This window comes from Amyelois transitella, chromosome 21, assembly GCF_032362555.1.
Source record: "Amyelois transitella isolate CPQ chromosome 21, ilAmyTran1.1, whole genome shotgun sequence".
In the NCBI taxonomy this organism is placed as follows: domain Eukaryota; kingdom Metazoa; phylum Arthropoda; class Insecta; order Lepidoptera; family Pyralidae; genus Amyelois; species Amyelois transitella.
The window spans coordinates 5,135,081-5,159,129 of NC_083524.1; the positions used below are offsets into that span (position 1 = coordinate 5,135,081).

At 34.9% G+C, this 24,049-nt stretch overlaps 1 protein-coding gene across 20 annotated transcripts in view; it reads right to left on the reverse strand.

Annotated features, from left to right (window-relative positions):
* Positions 1–494: 494 nt before the first annotated feature.
* The window catches only part of LOC106135600 (brain tumor protein), a 342,528-nt gene continuing 318,973 nt past the window's right edge, over positions 495–24,049 (reverse strand). For 15 of the 20 annotated variants that reach the window (XM_060950280.1, XM_060950277.1, XM_060950278.1 and 12 more), the window contains 2 exons: positions 16,423–16,480; positions 495–6,213 (listed from right to left, as the gene is read on the reverse strand). In XM_060950280.1, the coding sequence (XP_060806263.1) occupies positions 3,660–6,194 (2,535 nt within the window). In that variant the 5' untranslated portion in view covers positions 6,195–6,213; positions 16,423–16,480 and the 3' untranslated portion in view covers positions 495–3,659. Of the gene's footprint in view, positions 6,214–16,422; positions 16,481–19,675; positions 19,785–24,049 lie in introns of those variants that run through there. The other 5 variants (XM_060950287.1, XM_060950286.1, XM_060950285.1 and 2 more) reach the window with 2 other exon arrangements.

Consider the following 24,049-nt stretch of genomic DNA (forward strand, 5'->3'; position numbering starts at 1 on the left):
ATTGTTGACAAACCTTCAGCTTCTTTTGAACAAATTAGCGTAGGTATATCAGAAAAGTTTCCCGTACCAGTAGTTACAAATTTATTTTTTTAGCATAAAGCTAATTACATTAAAACAAACTGAACTACAAATAATCGAGACAAAGCATGCGAAACTGAAGATTTACTGTAATAATCATAATTTCATCAGAATGTATTTAATTTTGTTTTAATAGTAATCTGTTTTGGTATTGCATGGATATTTGAATATGTATAATCATGTCAGCCTGAAGACTGGATTCATTAGCACAAACATGCAGATTTGGACAATACGAGTCAGATACAGCTAACTTAGTTTATACTAAATTAGGTGTAACCAAATCTACGCTACGGAAGCTCTACTTGGGCAAAAAAAGAAAATCAAAATAAAACACACAGTAAAACTGCAATGAATTGGTATTATTATAAAAAAGCAATTATACAACAAAAATAATTCAAAACAAAACGATGTACATTAATTTAAAGAACAATTGTTTATACAAATAATTAAAAAAATATAATAATTATAACAACAAACATCGACAAAATATATTTAAAGACAAAACATTTTCAATTTTAATCAGTCGAACCTTCAGAAATGCAATTTAAAGAATGAAATGTTTCCAGCAATGAAATCATTTTGCTAATAAGGTACATATTATGCAAATACATTAAAAATATGTGAACGAAAAATAAGATTAAAGTAATCATTAAAATTGGAACTTAAATAAAAATCATTTTCGCTATAAATAAAAGTAACCAAATTTCAGTTTGACATAAATTTATCAACGGTCAACAGATAAAAATTACAGATGGTTAGCAAATGTAAGAATGGATAAGAAGCTCAAAGGAAAGAAGAAGTGAAAAGTGCTGACCTCACGCTGACATATATTTGACAAAAGAAAATAAGGCGGTGTTTTAAAAAATCCTTTAAATGTGTGAGCTTTAGTGGATGGCGTAGTTGTCTACTTTAATACTTAATGAAGAACTAACACTATTACTACTTAATTAAATATAATACGTCGATCTGAATTAAGTGGAAGCGTATATTGTTACCAAACTAATTTTATTCGCAAAGTATCAACTTCATCAAGTTGGATGCAAGCGCTTAATTTCACGAATAAAATCATGTATAATTTAAACCTAAATATTACACAATAGTTCTAACATAACCTCAGTTTATTAAAACAAATAAAAATAACATAGAGGTACATAGGTATAAATTCATATTATTAAGTAAATCATTCTTTCTATAGATAAATGAAATAAAAACATGCAGTCGAAATAATTTGTGATAAAAAACTGAGGTGAAGCAGATCCATCGACGCCATGATTGAAATAACATACTACGATTAAGTAAGTTCAACACCAGTAGATTAAGCGCAGTACAATACGACCTGATCTCAGGTATAATTAATTAGGAACAGGGCAGTCTATAATAAAATCATTGGTGACAAATCACTGAAATTTTGACACTAAGATTAGATTCTTATTGCAATTCACCTAATCTAGTGGATACTTATTAAGGGCAAATAACTAATAAAATCGAAGACACGTCAAGACCTTCCCTTTCTGGAAGCACGATTCTTTGCAATGTCATAGAAGTAACGGGAAATAAACAAGAAATGGGCCGTCCATCGACATGATTAGTGCTTAAATTTATCATTTATTCGATTCACCGATCAGAGCAAGTAAATTCGTTAGGTTTATAAAAATGATTGGGTATAAAATTTATTGGTCCTCTTTAGAGTCGTTGCAATAATGAGGTCGGACTTGCACTATAATGCCGTTAGATTTCAGACCTCGATTAGATTTATCATATGAAAATATGGTACATATTTACAAACAACTAAATATCACTTATTAAATCACAACATGATGTTATGGCACATGTGACGCAGGTGTAGCAAAGCATGGGTGCTTCAGTGGCGGTCGACGTGTCTTCAATAACGATTATAAGGAATATCATCGAATCAAATCGCAAGGACTCATTTCCTAACAAAAATGCAGATCAAAAGAACAAAGGCCCACGATCGAGATGGTATTCCGTTTCAGATCTCTTTATTGTCATAGATTCAGCAAAAAATACTAAAAACCATTATTCACTAAATAAAAAACCAAAACTAATGAAATCAAACTAAAATAATTCTGCTAACACACACACACGGCAATAAAGAAAAAAATTGTAGCACAATATTCATAAAATACGAAAAACCTAAAATGTACACATGCACCGTAAGTCTACTTACTACAAAAATAAAATTGTTTCCATATAAAAAATATCTTACCAGAATAACAAAGTGTATAATTACTTTTAACACACGAGCTTTAATATATGTAATACCTAATGTCCGAAAAAATCATCAGTTAATAAAAAATCTAGCGAGACGACGATTTTCTAAAGTACGCTATGAGTTACTACTGTCCAATAAAAAAAAAATCAAATACTAGCATGTATAAAAAACGAACAACATTATTATCAACCAAATGTTACTAATCGTTAAAACAATGTAGAAACTAAGATCCGTGGGCTCTCAGTGACTAGGCGGTAATGACATCGGTCAGTCAGTGCAGATAAAAAATATTGTCCGACAATGTAAAAAAAACTTCAACTTGTTTATTTAGAAATAACGTAAATCTAAAATGCTTTATAGTACTCAATTCTTCGCCTGTTTTTAATAAAATACTAGGGTACTAAGACTTCAGAAATAATTGAAGTATATAAAACATTTAGACTCGATCACTCTTTGTGATGCTAACTGTTCTAATATTTCGCCATCAATAGTTCTTTAGTGAGATTTCTAAGGACCTATTGCAGTACGCAAGGAACGCCGCAGTCAACTTCGTCATTGATAAAACCCCTAACATCACATATCCCTAAAATTTTGTAACTACATTATGAGGGGTAGTAACTAAAGATTGTCCATATCAGCTCAATCAATTTAACACTTACCTAATAATAATGTAACAACATCTTACTTAGTTTCATAATCATATTTCAATCGACACAGAATAAGTGCTAATTAAAAACAGGAAGTGCCATTGTGCCGAAGAATTCCCTTAAAACTAACAACAATCCGCTCGATGCTCTCTTATTACGATAAAATCACACGCTTAACGCCTAACAATTTGTTAAGTAATAGTTAAAATATTGGTCCAACAAATGGGCTAAATAATACAAATGCCCTTAATATTCATCCCTAATTTAACGATGTGGGATATGAAAAAATATTATTCAATAGATTAAAAATGATAGGGTCGAGAACACCGTTCGCAATGTTTGGATCAATCCAACGGAATAATCTCTATCCTTCAATAGGTACTCGAATAACAATGTCAATACTATCAACTAATCTCATTACAGTTTTCATTAGAAATACAGAGATCTCATTGATCGAGGAAAACGTAAAATTCTCATCGTTAGTCATATGATCACATCGAGACAGCCGTAATCTTACACTTGCACTAATACATATTGCAAGTTCCATTCGTTTACACTTTGTATCATCACTTGAACTAATCAAAAATTGACACATATGGCCAGATCCGTTGATTTCATCACCTTAATTACTTGCGTTTGTAAGTGTCGATTTTTGGCTTATGGTTCGGTCATTCCGATCTCCTGTGATCAGAGCGTGAGGCTCACATACCTATAGGCGGGACTTGCACGTAGCGATAGATGTACAACCTATAGTCTTTGCTGGCGAGCACGACCGAGCCGTCGTCCATCAGAGCGACGTCGAAGCACTGCGCATGTTTTACCTTACTCTCCAATGCTGACACTAACTGCCCGTCTTGTGTAAATATTGTTAAATTGAAGTTGTTGTGATTATCGGCAATAAGAATTTCACCAGCAGCGTTGATGCCCACGCCAATCGGGTAATTTGTCACTCCCTCTCCGCCAATCTGGCGCAAATAAATGCCTTCATAATTAAACACTTTTACACAGTGCGCACGGTTGTCGCTTATAAATATTTCCTGTTTGTCATTTACGACCACGCCGTTGGGGAACTCTAGGTGTTTAGAACATCCGAATTTCTGTAACACGTTGCCGACTTGATCAAAAATAATAACGCGCATCACTTTGCATTCTACGACGACAATGCGTCCTTTGTTGTCTACCGTGACGCCGCGAGGGTGCTGTAGGATGTTAGCGCCGAATTTGCGAACAAATTGACCATACTGGTTATATATTTGAATTTGGTGTGTTGGAGATCTCTCAGTGACAATTATATCTCCAGATGTACGGACTACAGCCACTCTGTTCGGGTACAAGAGCTGACCATCCCGTTTGCCACATTCGCCAAATTGAAATTTGAAACGACCTTCTTTGTCAAATATTTGTATACGATGGTTGTTGGTATCGGCAACGATTATATCGTTTTGGGCATTTACTGCGACTCCACTCGGTTCAGTAAACTGCCCCTCCATTACCCCAAATTCACCAAACTTGCAGTGATAAATCATTTTTTGTCGTTTTATTTGAGATTTAGGGGGGAAAATGGTGGTAGAGATTAGTTTATTCGTAAGGTCTAAGATGGGATCATTATGTCCAGCAGATGTAAGAGAATAAGGATCCGCAGCAGTAGGTGGGAATAGGGAGTCGCAGCCACCGTTTGACCACTTTTCGTATGGATTGATTCCATTTAGGTTGATGTCTCCAATTGTCGTAGAAAATGGCCCTAGACTGGTGGCGCTGTTAAATCTTTTCGTGATAATATTTGATTCGAATGGTGAAGTAGATTGGCTGGTGGGGCCTAGTAAACCATTAGTGTATGGGCGATCTAGTACGCCATTGAGCCCAGCTGGCAGGTGGATGCCGCCATTGAGGCTGCCCGAACTTCCATTGACGCTGCTGCTACTAGATGAGGATCCACCATTAATTAAGGAGCCGTTTGTAGGACGCGCAATTGGCGGTTGTTTAGTAGGTCCTATATTTGCTTCTGTACTAGTGCGCACGTAACCAAACGTGTTTCTAACTCCGACTTGTATCGCTTGATAGTTAGAGACAAATTCCAGCTCGCAAGCAGTTTGCACACTTTGTTCAGGATTAGAACTCATCAGTGTCTGTAGTTTTGTGTCTAAAAGCTTTCTGAACATTAATACGTCTGCAATATTAGCGCATTTAGTCAGTCGTTCCACAAAATCACAGGTTTGGTAGATCTTATCAACTGTTTCTTGAGCCTTTTGCCCGACAACAGTAAGAGCAATTTGCTTCGTAGAAAATACACTTTCTAGTTCCTTTAACAGTTCTTGCTTGCGTTCTTCAAGCATGGATCGGTAAAATTGAAACGTGTCATTAATTTCATTTTGAGCTTTATGATATTGGACTTGTAATTTGCCTGCAGCGTGTTCAACAGTCTTGACTACGTGCCTTATTTCAGTGGCGCGAGTTTTAGCTTCATTTACTGATTGTTGCATAAGCTCTAACTGTTTAGGCCCAGCATCTGCTAAATGCTCGTAATCATGTAAAGCAGCAGGATGTTCTATAATCGTGCATTCTTTGCATATTGGCACACTGCAGGTGCGGCAGTAAAATTTGAGTATGTCATTTTTGTGCCTTGGGCAGAAGGCTGTCTTTTCTCCACTCGATGATAGAGATCCAAGCATACCCTTATCGTCTTTCAGATCAGTAAATGCCAGAACACGATGGCCTTCGAAGCAGTGCATAAATTGGTGCGCCATGACGCAGTTTGGGCAAAGGAAATTAGCGCAATCAACGCAACGCGCTACGGCGTCTGATTCCTTTGATTTACAGCCCGTGCAACGAGCCGAAGGCGAGTTGGTCTGACGAGTAGATGGCAGAAGATCAGCGTCCTGTTCAACGGCTGCTGCTATCACCAAGTTGGTGAGGAGACCGGGTACACCACCAGGAGGGAGCGAGCTGTCTACCCGGCAAGTAACACAGGTAACTTTGTCTGGGTGCGTTTGTTCCCTCTCCAGACAAGCTCGACAGAAGGTGTGAAAGCAGTTTAATACTTTTGGGTCGACGAATGTTTCTCGGCAGATTGCGCAGGTTGTATCGAGTCCGTCGTACTCGCGAAGGTCACATACGGCGGAATCACTTGCAGGGGGCGAAGAGCCACTGAGGGTCAGGGGCGATAAAGAGCCACGCTCTAGCGAACCTATAGAGTTGGCACCGGGCAGCGACTCAAGGGACGGGGTGCGTGAGGCCATCTTCAGGAAACCGGCATCCCTGAAACAATTTAAATGAATATATCAATATCATAAAAAAATAAATGTCCAAGGACATTCTAAAATATTCAAAGGCTCGTTGAAAATCGAGCAGTAAAACAAAAGTAACAAGTTCAGTTAAGAATATCTCAACATAATATTACGACTCCAAATGCATTTTCCCATTTACCCAGCCCCTGACCTTAGATACAGTAGAGCCGAGTCATAAACGTGATAAATAGACAAGCTTTGCTCAATATTTTTGGTGAATTTACGAGCACCGAAGCGAGACACCGGAAGGAGCCGGGTCTGGCGGTGAAAACATCGCTAAGGCGGTATTCCATTGCAACGTAGCATGAATGTTTATGCCATATCAGCTACGTTTGTTGGGTATTACAAGGTAACATCGACCTTATGGAGGTTTGAGCTGGACAACTGTTTCTAGTAAAGACACGCGATCTAACTACATAGTAGACGGGAGCAGTTGGACTGATCGGCACTGAAAATAAAGAGCTTTAAATTGTAACTCTTTGATGGAATTCCATAGAAGATCTCAGATCTTCTTTATCGTCCTCATAAAGACCCCAACACCGAAAACTGCAAGCCCGGAACGTCACTCTGCTTATCTCTGTGCGATGCAGTTCTTGCAAAGGGCCCGTCACCATAGCAACACAGAGCGAATCGTAAGGGGATACTTCGTATTCGAATTAGGGTGAGGGTGGAAATTTATTTTGACTCCCCCTTGTTTAGCAATGCTACCTAAGGGGAGATATTTGCGAGGTGAACGCCCTTGTTTTGTATTAGGTAGTTCAAAATTATAGTACAGAGGCGGCAAAATTGGACGCATGCTACTTGAAAGTTGGACAATGCTACAATTATCGCTACTCTGTGTCCGTAATTCGAATAAGCAACTAATATTTTATTTATATTTAATTTTAAGATATCGTAAAGCTCCAAGAAATTTGTGTCCCTCTGCAAAACAGAAATTTTAATTAAAACGAAGCCTTTTTGAATTGAACCGAGTATTTTGCTTTTAGCAAGCGCTGGAAAGCCACAGAGGACCGAAAATCAATTTTCAAATCACAAAAGCGCCGTTAGACGCGACGGCTCTGAATGTTTGCAATCGGCGTAAGCCCGATGCATCACGGGGAGCCTATATATCTATCTAATTCCCTATACGTTTGGTTGGCTGTAGAGGAATTTACGTGATCGATGCAAACCCGGCAATACATTACACGACCGGAGTTAGTCCCCCGTGACAACGGCGCTCGATTGCATTGCCTGGCGATGGTGCATTTGGAATTACCACATTGGGAGGCCGATGGCATCGGCTAACGATAGCCGACCAAATTTGTATGCTCCATACTGATTTACTGCTTTGGTTATGAAATTTATTTCATAATAGTTGCAGTGTACTTTTCTTCACTTTTTTTGGTATTGCATTTTTGTATTACTTATAATATTCAGGGCTATCTTCGTATGATTGATCAACGTAAAGTCGGTATATTTTTAAATAGAAATTATTACACAAATATGCTCAATCACAAGTTTAATACTAAGGCATTTGAATAATCACCCACCGCGGCTTGAAACTTTTCGCACCTCCTACATTCATTGAAATCTATTTTTAGCAGAATACGCTATTAATATCAGCAAATTCATTATTGTTCCCAATTTCTTATCAAATTGAACGGAAAGAATCGTTTCTGACGAGCAAATTTGTCATTTCCTTTAACGAAATAAAGGACGTCAAAGCATCGCTGGATTTTGGGGAGATAAGAAAAGTTCATTGTTAATTATATCGTGTCACAGAGTTTCTCGGAGGTTTATCACGCTTTTTATTAATGCTACTCTATTCGTCATCGTTTATGATAATTTGTATGGATGTTACGCATTTTCAACAATGTAGCATTTTTAACTAATTCAATAATCATGTGAGCAAATATTTTTTACATTTGAAATTACAATTTAATTCAGAGTTGAACTAAATTGTGTGTGTGTGTGGTTTTTAAATTCCGGGAAAGAGGCGTGATTTTATGTATGTTTGTTAATAAATAAGAACGATTAAAAATGCATCTAGAAAAAAAAAGAAGTTTTACTAGAACCTTTATAACACAACCATTACATTACTACATCTTTCCACTTGCCAAGATCCCTGCCTACTTCTTGCGCTTCATTCACAGTCATAATTCTCTTCATGCAAGCTCGTCGGTTTCGGTAGTCTTGACTTGACCTTATGCCAGGACATCCCAGTTTCTGATCAAGGTACGTCTAGGCCTTCCTTCCTTTATTTATTTTTGTCAATCAATCTGCTTTCATTCATCCTGTCCATCTCTCTCATCCAAGCCTTTCTATTCCTGTCACTTTACCTAGAGATAGTCACTTTATATAGATACGTAATAGCAATATGACTATGACTATGATACGTTCTAGGATTGTCAATTGCACAGATAATAATCAAAATGTACAAGGTAGCTGCTGACACTGAGTCAGCTGCATATTGGACCGTGTTCCCAGATCAGACGTGATTTGTGTATCGATACGCCTGTGCATTCATACTCAGCGTTTTCATTCTCGTGACACACCGGGTTTGACTTTCACGATCATTGAACAGCAATCTTCAATGTTTAACCGAATATGACGAACATTTTCGGTCTTGGATGTTTATCTCGATATTGAGTTAGTATTTCGTAACACAAGTCTCGAATTTATTTCGAGGCTAACTCAATCAATGTAATTTGTCCCGTATATATCTATTTTATTTATTTTAGCGGCTTCTGAGCCCCGAAGCATAGCGGTGGAGAGTGCAATCGGGAGCACCCAAAGATGAGAGAAAGGGGCCATAACTTTATTATGTCATATGTCATGCCAGGGTTTTTAAGTTATAAGTCGATTGTTTATGTAATATAAATGTTCTACAAAATATTATGTTATAACTACTTTCATTATCATAATTTTATAACCAAAACCTTATTGTACAGAACAAAAGGTGGACTTAAATGAATGCCTAATAACTTTCTCCCATCAACTAAAAGATAGATATGTACGTAGTTCGTTTCACCAGTAATGATTACTTGTTTCTTAAAATGAACCAAAAATATATCATCCATTCTTACGAACCGTGTGTATAGCAAGATGATGTCTGTCTATGTCTACCTGACTCAGAGATGGAACATTGAACGCTAATGTATTGTTTGCTCAACATGTATGCACTGAATGTATCCGCCATAGATATTATGTCACAGCATAAATTGTAGAACAAATCTTACAAGTTCAAATCAAATTCGATACAGTGATAAAATATAGACTGTTATCTGTCTGATTGAAACGAAAGTGGGAGTAATATTTACGGGACAAATCATATATATTGAGCTAGTCCTAAAAAAGTTCGAGACTTGTGTTATGGGATGCTATCTCAAAGATACTATATTTATAGATACACCTCAGAGGCTCATTCGACAACTGCGCTTACGTCAATGAGAAGAAATGATAATTTCAGGTGATTCTACAACCATAAAGAGAGTATTAAAAAACCGTATAAAACTATAGTACTAAATAAAATCAATAATGACATAGTCATTATGATATAGCAGTCGAGAAAATAAATAAGAATGATTTGCAAACAGTCATTAAACAATTACAAGTTTAAAGTTATTACAGGCTGAGGCTTTGTACATTATACTATAGTTAACTAGCGATCCACTCCCGCTTCAAACGGTAGCATTGATACATACATTCCTCTTGAATCACTATGTGTTGAAAGAAAAAACTGCATTAAAATGCGTTGTGTAGTTTTAAAGATCTTAGCATACATACATACAGACATAGGGTCTGGAAAGCTTTATACCATTAAATAAATAAACTACGTATATGAAACCGATACAAAATTACAAGAAGCGTCGGCGTTAGGTAATATCGTTAGGAACCCAATTTAAGTTGAACATTGTATCGGGGCAGGTCACCACAATGGTCGAAAATTGTATGCCATTGTACCGACAAATCTCCGGCAGGTTCTCCCTCGGGCGAAGATATGGGATCGTCTACTAGATGTGGCAATTCTCAGTTGACAAGTATAAATTGACATGTGACTATGGCAAGTGACCCATTGAGCAGATTACTTATTGTTAGAAATGTTACTTCAGAATCTTTTTTTATAATATTAAAAGTGAACCATTAGCCCTAGTGAATCTTACTATGATCGTGGTCAAAGACATGGAGCATAAATAGGCTCTACTCCAGGTGAGAGTAAGGACATAGCTTAAATACTTGTTATTTATATTCCAAGTAAATAATTTTTATGTAAATGATTGCTAAAAACTTAAAGAGTTGGTGGTGGAGATTGTAAAAGTAACGTTGTTGCATAATTTTGTCATGACGTAAAATTATTGAAGGCCAAAATACTTATTTTGGGTCATTGATCTCACATAAAGTAAAGAACCTACGTAAAACTCGAATCATTGTACGAATACCAGGATGAATAACAATGGGAATCTTCTAGAAGCTGTATATCTATGGTCCATTCCTTCTAGCGCTGCTGTTGGGTTGGGAGCCCATTAATTGCGATCGGGTCCAAGCAGATTACAACCCGGGTAGGTTCTTCGAACTGTTGTAAATCAGACCTCAATTTGCTAAAGTGGACTCTAAAGACGAAATGCTAAAGTTTACTTTTCTAGAAATTATTTGGGACAATTGAAATCCTTGGGCGAGAATCGTGGTGGGCTCGGAAGGTGAAGTATTTTATTTAATGACAACATTTGCTAATTTTGGTATTTATATTGATGGTGGGGTGTCGGAATTGGAGTAAGCTCTTTAAAGTTAGCATACCGACTATTGGCTACAAATATTAAATGCGGTTTCTTTTTGTCTGTCGTCATTTGAATTTTTATGTGTGGAGATATCCTCTCTTTATTAGTCTTTAATTTTATTGCATTTCAAAATTCATATTGGAAACATTCTTTACCGTATTGTACAGAATTCATTTCGACGTGATATATTTACATGGCAACCCGACGAGCGCCTGATTTCAACCAAAGAATCACCCGTCACTTGACTGGGCGTAGACAAATTTAGTGTTGTACTTACCGGGAAAGGCGCCATTCGTCCGACCATTCTGCCGGATGTTCGGATACACGGCACCTTTCCCGGAATATCCCAAATAGGTATCCGTGGAAAAAATATATTGCCAGTTACTTTGTTATGTAAGACAGTTGGTGAGAAGTGTGCATTTTTATGTATGCTGTACATTTGGTTAGGTTGTACAATTTTATGTTACAATCAGATTTTATTACGCCTGTACATGTGAGGAGACGTGTGACATTTCAGTACACCTACAACATTATTTTTATCGTCTCAAGTAAATAAGACCTCACACGAATGGCAAAAACATTACAGACTAAGTTGAACTGGGAGTAGCGTTACTTGACAGCTTTATATATTAATGTAATAATGCGCATTAGAATTTCACGTTTATTTTTTTTTATTTCTAGAAGATACAATAAGAAAAGGAAGCATTTACACAAAAAATCCATCCTAGCTGACTCGAATTATTTTTTCGTAAAATAGATAAACTACAAGAGAGCTAGTTGGAAGTAGATACATCTATTCAGTTAAATAAAACTGAAGCTTCATAATACAATAAAAAAGTACGAATAAAGAAAAGAATTGTAGAATCTAAAACCTTTTAAAATAGAGTAGAAAGTGTGAATATTTCGAAATACTAAGAAATTGCGAAGTTTGAAACCTTACACCCGTTAGATAGGACTTTTCAATAGATTGAAAGGGCAAGGGCGTTTGACGACGAGTACCCATATCATTACTTCGTAACTTTTATACAAGTTTCATCGTGTAATATTATAAAAAAATCTGTTTTGGTCCTACAATAAGTGGAAATTGCATTTGTGTATGGTAAGATTAGAATTCTGAAAAAGAGTTCATTTTTCCAATGGTAAATAAGTTTGCAAATGATAATCTCTTTGTAAATGATAGTAATTTTATTTCAACATTTAATAAAAAAAAAATTGGTTTAATATTTAATTTCTGCATGTCAATTTGATCACGAAACAAAGACTAAGTTTTGTCACATATGTATAGTTGACATGGAATATTTATTATGTGAAAAAGAATAAAGCTCGAAATAGACCATCGATTCACTCCTATCCTAAAAAAAGTTAAAATTCATGACGAACACAGGACAACGTATTATTCACGCTGGCAACATCGCCACGTTTATGACGTCACGTATTAAGTTAATGTATTACTGGCAACCCTATTTTTTGCATGTACACGAGAGTTATGATATCTTTTTGTGTGTATGTATACTCATAACTTTTTAAAATTGCGTGCCACTTTCTTTTGAGTCCCAGGTCGCCATTTAAATATTATTTTTTTGTTTCTTTTTGTCTAACATTAGTTTTATATGTTGTGTTATCAACATTTGTTAAGCTTCAAAATAAAATGTACATTTCATACTATTGGTTATGTCTACCCCGTTTGACAAAGACGCGGTATTTGTGTGCGACCACATATTCAAAAGGATTTAACTGTATGCATTTTAATTTAACCCATACAATTGTTCAAATCTTGAATACCAATTACTATATTTATTTTTTGTTAACCCAAAATATTTCAAGTCAAGTCACGGAACTCCAGAGTTGTATCAATGTCCATATTTAATGAAAACTTTCGGCATAATTCAGTCTTCATAAACCCGGCTTAATTTTTACGAGGCGTTCCCCCAGTGACGGTGCCATCTTTAATATTGAATGACAAGATATAAAAGTTGTTCAATAAACCCGCAGAATGCAAATTCAAGTCCTTTTATAAATAAATAATGTATGAACAGACGATATCGAGCCTCTGTTATATCATAAATTTGCTTTCATAAAGTTTTGTAAGGGACTACACGATTTATGTAATATTAGACTTTTTGAAGTAAAGAAGTGTTGGTTACTTTTAAGATTAAGACTATTTCTGTGCCAAATTTCATTAAAATAAAACATATCTTTATAATATTTGTATGTAATATAATAATAATACTTTTAAACGTGGGAGTAACCAAAAATCCTTTCATCCCTAAGACAGTATAAAAATCTGTATGCTTATTTTCAGCGAAATACGTTCAGAAGTTGCACTTGAATAGCTCAAAATAGCCATCTTTAATTTTTATGTACAGAATATTTATTATATTGCTCTTATAAACTTTCTCATAGTGTTTTATGAAATAGAATTAATTTTAACAACTGAAAGAAGCTAGGTTGAGATATGTAAATTATAACTTTTGGAAGGTTGAACGTCTAGGGATTATTTTTGCATACCTTTATAAACCTTACGAGAATTTTCACGATACATTTTTCTGTATAAAGACAGTAAATTAAAAAGTTATAAGTTTTCTTTATAAAGAAACTGGAAATAACAAGCTTGAAAAGAAATTTCTTTACAAGATAGTTATTACTTTACTAATTCAAGAAAGTTTTTACAAAAATTAATTATGAATGTGACAGGCGACGTATTACACCGAAAATTATTAAAGTTTTTCATTCGAGGGATTATGGACAACTTTGCGTATAAAAACACAAAACTTGGAAACATTTTTTTATGCTTCATATTAATTACATACAAAATTTCACGCCTCTAAGAAAGTCGGGAATTCTAACAGACATAATATAGTGTGAATGTTGAATCTGTTTACTCTGTATGGGATAAAGATGTGATATATGTATGTACATATATATGTCGTCATGCTATATCTTACATAACGCCGTCTACATGACAATTAGTTTCCCACGTGCACTCGTAATGTGTACTAGATCATTAGTCCCACGCGTCGGCTAAACTGTGGATGTCTATGACCTAAGGCTATACACACATTGGCAATTTATAAATCGAACTACCGCTCCCGTGGGAAGTCGAAATAGTATTGAGTCTTTAATAACTAAAATATAAAGTCGGTGGTCAATGGGTTATAAGGATTAAAAATGCGACAGGTGCGAAGACAGATCTTACCGCGGCAATGGTGCTAATGTCTTTTTAGAGTTTTAGTTTGCCTGTTATGCAGGGGAAAGCTTCGTAAAAAAAACCTGTATTCAGGCAACTGAATGAGTCTAATATTGGTCACGTAACCCTGCAACGGTTACGGAGGTAATACGGGAGTTATTTCTTTACAAACCAAAAGGTAAATAAACAGTTGTCGCATATTTATCCTTAACTATCCTTTACCGCAGCTACACCCACGCAATTTAGCGTCAACTACAAAAGAATACAGGTTTTTCGCAATTTCTATTGGAACTAGCCTGTGTAAAAGGTACTCTAAGACCTTCTCCAGACTCTTAATTATATTTCAAGAAGATAGGTTCAGTAGTTAACGCGTGAAGAGATAAAAAGAAATTTACTTTCGCATTTATAATATTGCTTAGGATTTGTCTACATTCTAGGTAATATGGCGTCCACACGTAGTGCAATCTTTAGTGCTTGCCTAACAGTTAACATATATAACGAAATTAATGACGCATTATCTGATAGATAAACACGATTAACAATGTACAGTCATGTAGCGTTAATCCGTCATTAATCATTGAATTAAATGTAATGTTTATGTACATTCTATACACGAGGATAAATGTTTACTTTACACAATGAAGCCTGTGCCTTTCGAATTAAGGATTATTTATTTGTAACAATTTAACGGAAACTGTTTGTTGATGTAAACGGTGAAATAACTTTATTATTGGAGGTTAAATTTAACGTTTGCACTGTAGGCTTTCAGGCGCTGCGGTTATCATTAATTAGGTCAAAAATAATTATCTGATGTAATTTTTACTTTATTCTGACGCAACTTAAAGTTAGAGCTCTGTAATTATTATTTTTTTAAGTTTAAATCTGCCTAATTAACTGTTTATAGTGTAAATTTTATACCAGGATTTTTTATTATCATTTCCTTAAACGCTGTCATTCATTCATTATTTAATAGAAATTTCTTATATGTCATATACGAAATAGATAATGAACGAAGTCCTCCAGAAAATATCATTGGCACATCAATATACTGCCTTACACTTAGCGAGGAACATTTATGCCAATATTTCAGCTTCCTGATCCAAATAAAAACTTTACGTAGCTTCTCAGTTCTACATGTCCTCTTTTAAACACCTTATGTAAATATGTAAAAAAGCAGCCATAGCAAAATGAGTTCCAAGAAGGGCATTCATTCACGGGTGACATCCCAAAAGCGTTTTAATTAATAATTTCGCTGGAGTAATATTAATTATAGCTTATAGACAATTATTTTCGCGTGAACGTCACAGTAAGGCGATTACTTGGAGCGATAGCGCCACACGGCGGCGTAAATTGGCGCCATTAAAATTCTAAGGATTCTAAATTCGAATTTGTAGCAGTAAATCTGTGTGGTGTTTTGAAAATGGAACGTTTGAAACGAGACAAATTGTGTTTTGATTTGTTTTTTGTTGTTACTTGATCGGATGAACAAAATATCGTGATGGTTGTACCATAGGTGAATGACGCTTAAGGAAGGAGCGGAGTTGAAGTGGTGAAAATGTCTTTCAAGATTCTAAAGCAGTATTAGTGCTTAAGGCCACAAGGTACAAACAACTGAGCATACTACAGCGAGAGAGACACGTATACACGTAAAGTAATTGTGCAATAAGGCAATTCAAAAGAAATTATTTCTTTCTTTGACGGCCGAAGTAGAAGAAAATTTTTTCCCCGACGACGCAAGCACGAAATCGGATTAGACGTGTAAGACTTGTCGCCAGCGGCTTTGCCACTTGTTTACATGTTTTATGTCGATTCCTATAGAAGCGCCTTAGCTCCGTGTTCATGAATGAGTTAAAGAGTTGGATATAATATGTATGTACACACATAACGGCAAATTATTATGAAACGTCCATTTAACTCCGTGTTGCCTTTTGGATGTCTGGCCCGTAATGAATAAAGATACATACATACAGTCACGTCTATATCACTTGCGGTGTAGACAGAACCAACAGTTTTCAAAAGACCGAAAGACCACGGTCAGGTTTATTTATGGCTTTACGATGGAAAAGAGATTCAAATAGGTGGCTTTCTAATCTAGCCTTCAAGTGGAATCCCAAGTTTCATATGGCTTTCTCTTAGTCGCTTTATACCACACGAGTGGTTCTATTCTTAAGTGCCGGCAACCACACGGCAAGAGTAAATATGTTTGGAAGAATACATAAGAGATTATATCTATGTTTACCTCAATTGTCCGGGACACCAGACTGTTTCACTTCTTTGCAAATGCTCGAGAAACTTACCTGTAAAAAATAAATATTAAATTTGTTAGAAATGATTGCTTCACTATATACTTCTTACCCAGACGGTCATGTTGAGTCTATTTGTTCTAAGACAGCAACAAATATTCTTAAATTATACTCTCATAAATTACAAATTCTATCTAACATAAATATAATAAAGAATTCTTTAATTACACTTTTATTTGTATTCTTAAATGGATCCTAGCTTATTTTCAGGGTATATTATAAACATAATATAAATAATCATTTGCAAAAAAAAAACTACTTCAAAATTTTTAAAAACACGTAAAAATAAAAGAACTAAATAAAATAATAATATGCATGAAATAAAGAGTTACATTAATTTGAGTTCTTCAAACACATCTCAAGCATTCTAAGGCGTAAAAGAACAGTAAAACAAACTCCTCGGTTATTAAAAGCGTAAAAATAAAACTCTTAATGCTAAACTCATTAGAATATTGGGAGTTCGAGACAGTAATCCTGTTATGGCGGGAACTTTTTAGTACCGAAGCGGTATTGGACACTCGAGAGGTTTTTCACTTTTTAAAACGGCCGGTTCGAATATTGGTTGCGTAATGGGGAAATCGGTTTGATGAAGCTTAAAAATATGTCATTTTATTTTGCATTTCAAATAAATAAGACCAGTGATATGGGTAGTGAAATATCTTACCAATGCAATTATGAAATTTTTTTTAAACTTTTATATACCTCTTCAAATTTTTTCGTTTAATATTTAATTTAAGAAAGGGCACTAATGTAGGTACTTTTATTTAAGTGAGCGTACTTTACGAAAATTTAATTTTGTTTATTCATTAAATTTTAATTTGTATTTGTTTAAATCCGCCATCTTATCCAAAAAATCCAGACATAAATTTCATTTTCCAAAACTTGGTTCATTCACTTATTCAATCAAAAAAGTCTGAATGAAATGTGGGTAATGCTACGGGCGTTTGTTTTGAAAGAAATTAAAATTCCAAAAGTGTGCGGAATAAATTCGTGCTTAATTAAGCTAAATACTCTAATTAGGAGGTATTTTTGGGAGTTTCTGTAGTGAATATGAAATGGTTTTGCATAATTGCTTTTTTTTTTTCTTAAAGGCCGTATGATACGCTGGGATTTTGAGAATCGCAGTCAATATAAGATTTTCAGTTTATATATTTTATCACGATAGGAAAAAAGATGTAGTCACTCTGGAATCAAACAGTTTTACATTTTGTAAAATATTGTAGTAAGTCGGAGTATATTCAAGATCACGGGTCAAAATCCAATATTTACAGGGATATTACAACTTTGGGAAGTGCCTAATATCGTATGTAAACTTGTGAGCCAAAACAGACTGCGCAAGAATACCGAATTCAAATCACGGACTGTAAACGTACGTGTTAGTTCAGAAATTGAGAACATACGGGTCTAATTTATAGTTGGGCGCGCCTTTACTGTGGCACAAATTAAAATTAATCACAGATAGGGCTCTTCAACTAATATTTCAAAGGTAGAAGAAACAAATATATCAAAAATAGACATGATTTCATTCTGGCGTCTTGATTGGCAATTACCAATGTTGTGACACCAAAAGACGAAGTGACAATTATTAAGTGATGTTCGAAATGTCCCATAATAATAAATAAAAAAAAACATTGATTTGTTTTGAGTTCTTATAGAATCACCTCGCCAGGCAAAGGACCGAGATCTGTCTGTGATGAATGTTAATCAAAGAGAGGTGTGGATCTTTTACTTGAGACTCGTTATTTTAGTTACTCAGATTTCATTGATGTATCATGAATTTTCTATTCCCTGGTTACTATGCAACAGTATGGAAGTATCTAGCGAACGTCCTTTGATTTACTGTAACTAATTTTGTAATTTCGTTGACTGAAAAATGATAGTCAATAACCATTTTATTAAGAACCCTAGCCACTATACTGAACATTACACATTGAAGAATTGGGTTAGACCAAATAATATAAATTATCTTTTAAATTAAACGACGTACAATATTGGCATAGCAAAAAGCATATTTTGAATTATTTCATTAAAATATATGATTATGCACGAGAATTTATTTTGGAAGACTTTGTCTGGAAGATTTTTCCTTTGCTAACCCATTTCCATTATGTGGTATCAGGTCTGGTCTCGTTATCGGCATATTTTGAATCATGGTCAATTAAGTTCTTATAAAGATAATAACCAACTTATGGGAGAACCTATTTATTACAGATTCTTAAGGAGTGTTCAACCAAAACACGAAAGAAATAACTAAAGAAAAACCTTATATATTTTGTAATAAACTTAAATAGACTGCCTAGAATGTCTAGGATTTCACTAATTTTAGGACATTATAACATTCTTACAATTATTACGTCGTATTATTTTATTTAACCGACTTCGGTCGGTTAAATAATACGACGTAATAATATTCCTACGTTTATTATTTATTATTACCCACAAACGATCTCTGATTAACCTAATGGTAGTCTGTTAGATAATGCTATTAGCATTACGTCCGCCTATTGTATTTACACATTGTAATTTATACAATAAAGAGTAAATAAATAAATTCATTATTACATATACTTTAATTTTTTATTGTCCTTTCCTTTAGTTAATACATTTTTAAATTTTGATTTTACCAACATTAATTTAAGATGGCAACTTATCTGTTTCACGTCTGTGTGGGTGTTGCTCAAACACCTGTTTTTAGTTCATTCGGACCGGGCAAACAGATCTAATATTAATTACTTCATGCGTCAATGATATCGATTATTTCGCTTCCTAAAACTATGCTATAAATATCAAGTTTGCTTTGTAAATACACCTTTAGTTACCTAATGTGGTTTGATGAGCTTATTAAGGTTGCAAAACGACGTTGGATGCACTCATCCTCCGACCAGCTTCGATACTTCAGAATGTTGAGATAATAAAAAATAAATAACCTGTATTTATACAAATTATATAGATTGAGTTAGCCTTGAAGTAAGTTCGAGACTTGTGCTTTGTGAAGTCTTTGCTGTTAAGATTATGAAACATCATCCTATTTATTCAATTCCCTTTTAAAACAACACAACGTGGAAAAATAACTACAGTTGATTAAAATGGGTCTCCCATTTTAATGTCATACGTTTTTATTTATTAGGAATAACAAACAATTATGTTGTAATAAAAATAATGTTCATGCTGTAATAAATGATGACATACCACACAGCGTTATCGCAGGTGACTTGACAGTGGGCTGATAACATCACATCAAATTTAAAACCAAAGAAAATAATTAAAAGGACATACATATATATACGGTAATTGCGCATATTTTCCACAGAAACCTAGATTACAATCCAGGTTACCTATTACCTGATTGCGATGTTTATATACTATATCTATAATCCACTCTCGAGATAAGTCGACGATAGTACGCATTCATGTCGGCGTTATCGGGTTATCACGCGTGGAAACAATCGATCGATACTTTTCAAACCACGTTTAATCTAAATCTGACCAATTCAAATCTTCGATTATTCAAAGATCAAGTGACAAGTTGTGATCCAATTATTACTATAACTTTTTGAGTATTGAATGTTATTTCATAAAAATGCATGCAAAATATACCTACTGGCTTTTTAAATCTTTTGATAGAAACATTGAGATTGAAATAGTCACAGATTGAAATTAAAATCGTTAAAGATAGGATAAGATGACTTGCCAATATGCTTAAGAAGAATAATAAAAATATAGAAGTAAAATAAAATTTAATTTGTGTTGTTCAATACATTTATAAAAGGTTTAAATTGTTATGCACTTCAAGTGAGAAGCTTTCGAGAGAATTCAGCACCAGCAGGTGAAAATACAGTGTTTTCTGAAATCTGATATAAGTTTACTTCGTCATTTTGTCACGTCATCGGGCCCATTTACTCCGACGGCGGAATAGAACATGTTTCGTGAAAGTAGGTCACTCAATGATACGTAGTTACGTAGTGCGATAAGAGGGAATAATTTGATAAATATAGTCTACTAGCTTTTACCCGCAACTTCGCCCGCGCGAATTTAGCAAATCCTACGAAAACTGTACTTTTTACCGGGATACCCTATTTCCTTTTCCAGACTCTCAATCATATGTATATACGCGAATTTCAAGATTATTGGTTCAGTAGATAACGCGTGAAGAGGAAACAAATAAATTTACCATTGCATTTATAATATTAGTTAATATTTTTTAAGTAAAAAAGACGTAGGTATCAAGATTGTTTATCTTTATTCCAGTACGTACAGACATGAACTTTAAGAGTACTTGTTGTAGAATAGTTACGAGAATGATTCGTAGGCCGTAGACGCCTACGATTGTCTACGATCTAGCTACGACGTTCTATGGCTTAGTTGTAAACTCGTAGCTTATATAACGCTAGAAAATTAATGATATTTTTTTACTTTTTTTAGGGATACAACTGTAAGAAGCATTGATCAATAGTAATTACTGCTTATTTTCCTTAAGGATGTACATGACATACATTTGATAAAATCACAAAGGCAAGCGAGCTTTAGGAACGTTGGAAAAAGCATGTATATTGGTTAAATCAGAGAAAATTTCTCTGATTTGGTTTTGGTCCAGCGTACCCCGAACCGAAAATTTGACTGAAAAGACTTGAATGAATATGGATGAAAAAAATAAAAATAAATATGCAGGGATCGTGGCAATAGGAACGATGAAATATCTGCTTACACTACGCCTGCAACAGCTGATAAACTTAAAATAAAATACATATATCAATACCTGTCACTCTTGAAACAACAGCAATATGTCATCCAGATAAACATTGATCGCGGTCTAATCTATATTCAAAAGCGTAATATAAGTTAATTATATCATAAAAACGGGACGACGCTCCCGAATTAGGTCAGGGAGTAAGATTGATTGATCACATAACAAGCAATATGACGTTTTAATACCCGAAGATGCCTGTATACATTAAGGCTCTATACACAGAGCGAGTCATTCGGCCAAAATTGGGAAAGGCCACTCGAAGTTCATAAAATAAATATAATCAAAAATACAGAATATCGCACATATTTACTAAATTTTAATACCTTACTAAAGCGTGCCTTGCAGTTCCCGGTAGAAAAAGACCACTAAGGTATCGGCTAATAAACTTAGAATTCACTATTTAAATCTCAATTTCCTCATACCGCTGAACATGGCCTTTCAGTCTTTGTGAGACTGTAGCCTCTGCCTTCCCCGTAAGGACTAAAGGCGTGATTATATGTAGGTATATTATTAAAAAGATTAGGGGTAAAAAATGTTATACCGACTAACGGACTAGCGGTCCCCGGGCTCCAAGTGAAGTGCAACATCTGAAGGTGCCACTGGGAATATGAGAAGATTCGAGAAAAAATCTCTTACAAGAGTTCTTGTAAGATATTATGCAGACTGTAAGATGTAGAGGATTTGGTTAGGATAATACGAGCCTAACGTTTGGGCCAGTGTTGAGATAATATTAGAATTTAATGGAGGGCAATCCTAATACCCTTCACGTCACCACAGGGAATTAACAAATTTTATCAACACATGTAGGTGACAAAAGTTTCCAGAAGTGAACTTTTTAAAACAATTGTCACGATTTCAGGGGTAACATAAAAGGAGCACGTTTCATTTTGAGGAATTGTTTTGAAATTGTTCACGTTATCGAGCTGAAGTATAACTGACAATATGTACTGGGTTTAATTTTGCTACTTTTATTTGGCAATGTGAAATTTGAGTCGAATAAATTCAGTAAGTCGTTTGTGAAAAAGACAATATGTAATATGGTCTTTTACATTAGAAATTACAGAAATAAATATAGGTAAAAATTTAATGTAAAAGGACATATTAAAATGCATAAATCAGTTTGGAAATATATGGTAAGTAATGCTTAACCTGAATAACAGAATCTAAGAAAACATACAATGTAAGACATGTTTGTAACATTACATCGTGTACGTGTGTCGTTACCTTTACTACTCACATGAATCGTTTTAATTAAGACGTCACGACTGGGATTAACACATTTAAGCAAGCTTTTGAGTGCGCATCGAGATGGAGACATACTAAATAGTTAAACAAAGTTATTTTACAGTCGAGGTGTACTATTTTACACTGTATCTACCCCAGATAGGGTCTAACCCAGATACAAGAAAACCTTGCCCGCTAGTTTTAATGAGTAATAAGGTCGGGACGTGTTACGACCACAAACTGTTGTATTGTTTGTGCCAGTTCTATTTACGTATTCAGTTTTTAAAAAAACTAGCATAAGGTGCGACTTTTGGCAACGGAATTGCCATCAGCTGACGTCGTCATTTTTTGTGTTCATAAAAAATAATAAATTGCCTCGAATTCGTTACAGGCGAAAGTCGTTAGTCACTTGAAAAAATCGGGAGTGAATGACGAGCACTCGAACCGCCAGCTGTTTCCGTCGCACAGCTGATCGACCGGATATTGGCTGTTAAGAGAGAAATCTGCCCTCTCACTCACACGTGAGCTTCTATCTCCCTTGCGGCTTTTAATTTTTCACTCTTCGGCCCATTAATGAGCAGACGATTTTCAATTCAGACTTTCGAGATGAGAACCGTTTGAATTTTTAATAGAATATCACGTTCTGTTATCTAAAAATAAATAAGTGTTCTTCGAATTAAATTATTATACTCTTCCGTTGTTATGCGAATAATTTTCGCCGTTTCCGTTTGCGTGATAGAAAACTTGAAACATAGTGAGTTGGCTAAATAAAATACGTTCCCGTGCCTCGAATCTCGTGTTTGAAAAGGTAACACTGGCCAGCACGCGATTAAAATGCGGTGTTCGAAATTTAAAAATTAAAAATGCAGAGCTGTAGTTTAATAACGAATTGATATTCCGCTTATCTTTGTGATGAATCGAAACGACAGAGAGCGCAAAATGCCATTTCATTAGTTACGTTTCGAGTAAGGGTTACAATTTGCCACCGCCAGGTGTCATCGCGCGACTTTAACCACAAAATTGGAGTAATAGAATACAAATTCGCGTACCTTCAATTGTATAAGTCCGGAACACTGGGATTTTAAGTGGGAAGTTTTGACAGCGGTTACAGGCTGCTGTTTGTGAAGTTAGGAAGTTTTAATATTTAATGGACAACAAAATGTTTGGAGTAATGAATTGATGTATATTTTCGTTCAAACAAAAGCGAGAACAACTAGGAAAGTTGAAATATTTGAGGATTCAAAGTTACGTAATATCGCCGGAACAAGGAGCTGGCCGTTTACTTTATTGTCTTACTAGACTTTTGACCATGGGTTCGCTTGCATGGAAATTTCCGGAAATAAAAGTTATAATCTATTTAACTATTGAAAATCTAGTCAATAAATATCCTATTATTGTAGCTTTTGCATATTTCGATAAACAAAAGAAATCTACTACATACATAAAATCAAGTCTATCATCCCTTGCGGGGTAGACAGAGCCAGCGCGGTCTCAAAAAGGCCACGTTCGGCTGTTTGGCTGAATGATAGAATTTAGATAGTGACAGGTTGCTAGCATCGCCTTAAAGAATCCCAAGTTTATAAGCCTACCCC